This window comes from Asparagus officinalis, chromosome 9 (genome assembly GCF_001876935.1).
Source record: "Asparagus officinalis chromosome 9, Aspof.V1, whole genome shotgun sequence".
Taxonomy (NCBI): domain Eukaryota; kingdom Viridiplantae; phylum Streptophyta; class Magnoliopsida; order Asparagales; family Asparagaceae; genus Asparagus; species Asparagus officinalis.
In genome coordinates, this window is record NC_033802.1 from 46580345 (window position 1) to 46586932 (window position 6588).

Genomic DNA, 6588 nt, shown 5'->3' on the forward strand with positions numbered 1-6588 from the left:
AATGAACAATCCAAACACAATAATATGATCACGGAGTTCGGACCTTCCGTCCTACGTCTCCGCTCCCCACTCCCAGGGAGAACTCCATTATCGACACACCCAGTTTGGAAGCCGGAACTTCTCTACACACTCGGTTTTCTAGCTTACCGAAAAACTCTACAAATCTCTCACAATGTACATACACAAACTACAACCTCAAGTGTTGGTCCTCACGTATTACCTCCCTCAAGTGCTCGACTTTACTACCTCTCTCTAGGCTTTACTATTGATGCCACTCCTCTTGGTATTGAGTACGTCCTCACCACACACTCCTCTTGGTGTAAATGTGTATTACAAGGTGATTCTCACAAATGAAGCTCAAGTACAATGATTTATTCTCTAACAATGAATGAGAATACTATGAAGCTCACTCTCACTAAATCACTCACCACAACCCAACAATATATTGTATGAATAATATTAAAAGGCTCACTCTCACTAAATCACTCACCACAACCCAACAATATATTGTATGAATAATATTAAAAGCTCAATTTGAGGTGTGAGTGATAAATGAGAACAATAAAATTCTAACTCAAATAAAACTAGCTAAGATCTGAATATGAAAATCAAAAGATAAATAAGCTAGATAAAAGAGTTAGAAATCTTCTCTATAAGCACAATGAGCTGTAGATAGATGATGATGATGAATTCCTCAGTTGAAATCAAAAGCTTCCTCATTGTGAAAAACTCCTCTTTTGAAGCAAACTTAAAATAATGTTTAAACACAAACTAAACTCTTTTGAAACTTGATTAAACAATTTTCTTGATTACCACAAGAGTTGAATGAACTGGGGTATTTATACGCACTCAAAACATCAGCCAAAACTCGGAGAAAAAAACAAAACAGCTCAAAAATCTGGAAACTGTACAAAACTAGCCGTTGGAAGGCTTATTAGTCGACTGACGGGTTTCATAAGTCGATTGATGAGCTGACCGTTACAGGCAATCGGTAGCTTATCAGTCGACTAATGACCTTTTATCAGTCGACTGATGGATCATCAGTCGACTGGTCAGTCGACCAAAATAAAATAGAGACTTTTGATAATTACAGGTACTTTCATCAGTCGACTGATGTCATCAGTCGACTAACCAGTTGACTGATAACAGGTTATCAGCCTGAATCAATTTTGAAATTGAGTTTCAAGGCTCTGTAAAAACTAGTAAACAAATTCCAAAAAATATGAAACTTTGTAAACAGTTTATAAACATTTTGACAAACTTATTTGAAAAGAAATTTTATAAAAAGGTCCTCATATTTGTGAAAACTCGGCGTTTATCAAAAATATACATAATACATGTTTTTGATGAATCTTGAAAATGAAGTTTGACATGTAAGAACATATGGAAACTTTATGAAACGTTTTAAAACATGAATATAATGTAAACAATATTAATAAACCAATATTGCATTGTTTTCTCAAATAAACTCATTTTGTAATTTAATCAAAATTGTGTGTGTATATATATATATATATTGAGCTTGAAATATATTCACACAATACACGCTACAAAACAACTAATATACCAAAGCTTGATAGATCTTTAATATGCTCCTCTTGGTAAACTTGTAGATGAAGCTTGAACTTGGATCTTGACTTGAATGCATAGCTTCACTCCACAATCCCGTCAACCTTCATTGGATATGATCGTTGAAGTTCTAGTCCATCCAACCTCCAACATGGATATTTGTGTAGATTACCTAACAAAACAAATACAAACACTCGACGAACATTGTTAGGAATTTGTTTGTAATCATCAAAACAAGATTAGGGAGTAGGCTCATAACCATGAGTCCAACACTTCTCCCTTTACTCCAAAGACAATTCCAACCCTATTATCTTCCCCCCAAAAAATTCAGTCTCTAAACTTCTTCAGGACTTTCACTTCATTCATCCTACCTTCTTCAGCTTCGCTAGATGGATTGTGGGGGATGGGAAGACTTGCAGGTTTTGGCTAGATAAATGGTGCAACGATAACTCTCTCAGCAGTCTATTCTCTATTGCGCATCAATTATCTTTTGCTCCTTTACGCTTCATCTGCTCCTAAGGTTTCATGATTCACAACTCCTGGTCTTGGCATCCTATCCTTCGCAGGGGCATCTCCCTTGCTGACAGAGCCTGCATTCAAGAACTTTGAAACTATCTACACCCTTTTTCGATTGTTGGTTTTGCTTCTTTCGATAGCATTCGATGACCTCTCCATTCTTTGGGGTCTTTCACAGTCAAATCCTTCTACTCCGACACCATATCAGGGGGAATCTCTTCTCATCTCTTCAAATTCCTATGGAAATCTCCTATCCCTCCTAAGGTTAAGGTCTTCTTTTGGTCTCTTAGTAATAACAAACTGAATACTAGAGCCAACTTAACATCGAAAGGGTGGACCGGAGACCCTCGTTGCTCCTTCTGTAGCCTGGGGTTAGAAAACCTGGATCATCTTTTTATTTCATGTCAATTTGTTTCCTCTGTCTGGTCTGCGCTTCTCCCCCATACTCCCTCTGTCAGTTGGCCGCAAAACATGGGATCTTTGATTTCAGTTAGAAGCTCTCTTCATTTCAACCAAGATCTTAAAGTTCTATGGAAAGTTTTGCTCTCATGTTTCTGTTGGTGGATCTGGAACAGTCGCAACAATCTTATTTTCAAAGATATTAAAGTTCCCCCTCAGCATATTGCCTCTAACATTGCTAGGTACATCCTTTTCTGGACAGGTTCAGAAGATGACGTTCGTGCGAGGAGGCTCCGCAAGGCTGCGTTCAACTTGGGCATCAAGGATATAGCTCATGCTAATCCTGCAGCTACGATGGGGGACACCTCCCCTGCAGACATTTGATGTTTCTTCTTGTTCTTCTGCCTGTTGTTCCTTTGCACTCTCTGTTTTTTCTTTAATTAAACTTCCCCTATGCTTCCCTTATGTTTCGAAAGTTTTCTTTTATATGGTAATAGTATGTTGAAGTTATGATACTCTAGTTGTAGGATTTACTAGGTAGTGGCGTGGGAAGGTAACTTGATGGCATAGTTTGGTGGGCGACCCTTTCCCCACCTGCTTTTTCACCTTGTTTCCTTCCATCACGGATCTTTTGAAGTTATGTATATGCAACTCTTGGGTTTCTTTTTTCCCTATATTAATATATATATATATGAACAGGACCTCTCACCCTGTTTTTTTTTACTATAAAAATACATAACTAGACGAAGATTTGGACTCATTCAAATATAAAATGATTAAATTAAATTTACAAACACCATCATAATGAAAAGAAAGAGGAGCATGGTTATAGAGTGTCCGCTTTTAGGTGTGTTTGAAACTAAAAGTATTTCTTACTTGGATTTTTAATGTACATACTGCCCAAGTTGCTTCTCATTCACCTTTGGTTAGATTCGAAGTACTAAAATTGCAGTGCTTGGAAAATTATACAAGGAAAGAAATCTCTTAGATGTTACCCCATGATCTGAGGAGTTCCATATAGAATTATCCTAATTAATTATAAATTATAAATTGTAAACCAAATAAGATTTGACTGTAAAAAACTTCAAAGTTTATTGAAAAACAAACCTAAAGGTAAGAAATATTCTATGCTTATGGGGCTTTTCGTGATGTCAAAAATACATGTTTCTTACAAGAATCTTTTCTATGGATCTATTTACCAAGTTGCTTCTGTTCATGTCTGGTGATTCGGTGAAACTCAGAAAGTACTAAAGTATGTAGTGGTTGGTAAATAATAACACCAAAAAAAAAAGGAAAGAAATCCAATTAGACGGTACTCCGTGATCTAGAGGTGTTCAAGATAAGATTATCGAAACCCAACATGACATAAACCTATACAAAAGAACAGTTGGTAGGCTCTAACTGGCCTACAATTACAAACACAATATAATAACCAGCAAAAAGAAGAAGGTACCAACCAACGCTCAACCAACACAACCCACCCCGCCTTCAAATGCTACTATTCCCCCCCTTCCCTCTCACCAAACTTGAGGTAACTTCTACCTCTCAAAAACAAAAAGGAAACAAGAAACATCAAGAAAGTATCATTCAAACTTGCCATTAAAGCATTCTCTATGTCCAATATATAACAAACCCCTCATCCCCAAACCAACTCTTCCTTATCCTCTACCTTCAATCAAACTCTAAATAAACATCTTCATTTTCCTCCTCCTATCATACATGAATGTAACAATGGAGAGATTCTCTATCCTTCCATTTTCTATGGGCTGCGTCTCCCACTCCAGCGTCGATGTAGTAGACAATCAACCGAAGAAATCATATAGGGGATCAAATCCATCACCTCCAAGTAATTCTCCTGCTCTTTCCATCAATCATCATCCTGTCAAAAACACGAATTGGATACATTGCAGATAAGCCATATCATCCAGCACTTATCATCTCTGGATTCACATTTTATTTTAATCTAAGGAGGCTTGCCTTGCTCTTTTGACTTGGCGAAAATTGAGGGGTGCTAAATGCTAGTAATTAAGAGCCGATAATTGTTACTGAAGGCACAGATGATGGGGCTATTTGTAATATTCCAAGATATCAAGACATCAAGTGATATTCATGACTATCATGCAAATAGAAGACTAAACCCTTTTCTTAATACTTCTTTTTTGTAGGTAAGGAGGTAGAGGAGAAGTTAAAGAGCTCAATTGGGCTTGCTAATATCCCAAAGCCCAATATCAGTGAAAGGCTGCAGAAGCTAGTGAAGGGATTCAAGACCCTACCTCAAAAGTTCCAAGCATACAGAGAAGGCGATGAGGTTGAAATGGAAATGGAGATTGGATTCCCTACTGATGTTCAGCATGTTGGCCACATAGGATGGGATGGCTTGAACGATGCATCGCCCATGCAGAGTTGGGACAAAGCGCCAGAGTTCATGTCAGTGCCATTCCCCTCTCTCTCCTTGAGGCAGTTCGAGGCCAATATCTGAATCATGAAGTTCACTGGTTTGTCTCTGTTCTTGTTTTTTGATGCTGATGGTGATGTAGAATTGTATAGGTACTGGTCTCATGTAAAAACTATTCATCTTTGGTGTTTGAGCTACAAATTACTATAGCTTCATGATGCTTGAAGAACATAGGATTTTAATAGCTTATATGATTCGTATATGACTCCTCATTGAACAAGCTTGTGAAGTTTTGGGTTAAAAATTACTATAGATTCATGATGTTTGAGGGACATAGGATTTTGATACTTTATATAATGGGCTAATTGCAGACAGACGCCAAAATGTGGATAGACCCTCTGTACTTCTATTGCTGCACTTCTATTGTTTCAGACCCCTGGATTCTCAACTTCATTAGTTTTCCAATTTAAAATAGTTGCAAATTTTATAGCAAGTAAAGCAGTTTATGGAGCTTGTATGTTTCAATTTATGAAGCGTAACCTTACGTAAAACTAACAAAGTTGAGAATCCAGGGATCTGCAGCAGTAGAAGTACCGGGTCTATCTACAACTTGGTGATAGTACAAGAGGAGTATCCGCAATTAACCCATAGAATTCCTATATTGTGACTAATCGCTCAACAAGCTTTTAGAATTGATGCATCGATTGTACCTATGGTAGATTTGAAGGTTACAAGGCAAGAGGTGAAGAATTTAACTCATCATGGACCATAAATGCCAGGAGAAAAAAGCATCTTGATGTAGGTCCATGAAAGTTGAAGCGAGAAGAATCCAATTATTAGTTTACTAGCAAGTACCAAGTTGTCCATGATAACATCATGTTTCAGTCTTCTTGCAAAGAAAGAAAAAACTTATCATATTGATAGCCCCCGCTTGTCTCCTCCTTTATCTAATAATATTTGTAACAAAGTTTGGTTTCCAGATCTTTTATTGATAGATGCAAGGCAATTCCATGTACAAAAAAACTGAGAATTTATTGTGAACTATTTATATATATGATGCTTTAGTTTAACATGAAGACAGAAACTTTCTGTTAATAAGAGTGCCTGGTGCAAGAGATCGAGGCAGATATGTGCGTATATAATTGATACAAAAGTGTATCACAAATTAGATATAGGTAACGAGGGAGTTTATTTTTTGTATATTAATAACTATTAACAGGATCCGAAGCAAGGTTCTATAATTACTCAAAAGATAATAATGAAAAAGATCAAGACCCTGACAAAACTTAATGAAATACACAGGTAAAGAACATCATACATCAGATTGTGAATATGCCAAACCTTCACACCTCATGGTAGACTCTGAGGGCAAGCACATGATAAGAACCAACAAATTTCTCTTCTGCTTCTTTAAGGTCCTTGGTGTCCTTATTCGTTATAGACGTCTTAAAATTGTATTTGTGCCCCAAGTTTTTTAAGCAGATGGTAACTTAACTGATGAAGACAATCTGCAAACTGCTCAAAATCCTTCTCCAGTAGACCTTTGGAGGTCTGAGATTTTGCATGCCTGCAATATTAATATGAGATAATTAGCTACACATCCTTATTTTGAGCCATCACATATTAATAATTAACAATGTCGTTTCACTTTTTATTTCAGGCCATGCATTTACTGTTTAGTCCATAAATGTTGAGGATGAATTGTTATG

General features: G+C 36.8%; 1 protein-coding gene and 1 long non-coding RNA gene across 3 annotated transcripts in view; one reads left to right on the plus strand and one right to left on the minus strand.

Moving 5' to 3' along the window:
• The window catches only part of LOC109824434, a 6474-nt gene continuing 3942 nt past the window's right edge, over positions 4057–6588 (minus strand). The window contains exons 2-3 of the long non-coding RNA XR_002242639.1: positions 6221–6446; positions 4057–4363 (exon numbers count right to left, since the gene is read on the minus strand). This is a non-coding gene — a long non-coding RNA (uncharacterized LOC109824434). The remainder of the gene's footprint in view (positions 4364–6220; positions 6447–6588) is intronic.
• On the plus strand, positions 4168–5805 carry LOC109824433 (CRIB domain-containing protein RIC4-like). 2 transcript variants are annotated; one of them, XM_020391028.1, is made up of 3 exons: positions 4168–4330; positions 4650–4979; positions 5452–5805. In XM_020391028.1, exons 1-2 carry the CDS (start codon positions 4204–4206, stop codon positions 4961–4963), a joined length of 441 nt encoding a protein of 146 aa, XP_020246617.1. In that variant the 5' UTR covers positions 4168–4203; the 3' UTR covers positions 4964–4979; positions 5452–5805. The 2 variants fall into 2 exon arrangements, with proteins under 2 accessions (XP_020246617.1, XP_020246618.1); XM_020391029.1 differs by having other exon boundaries at positions 5599–5805.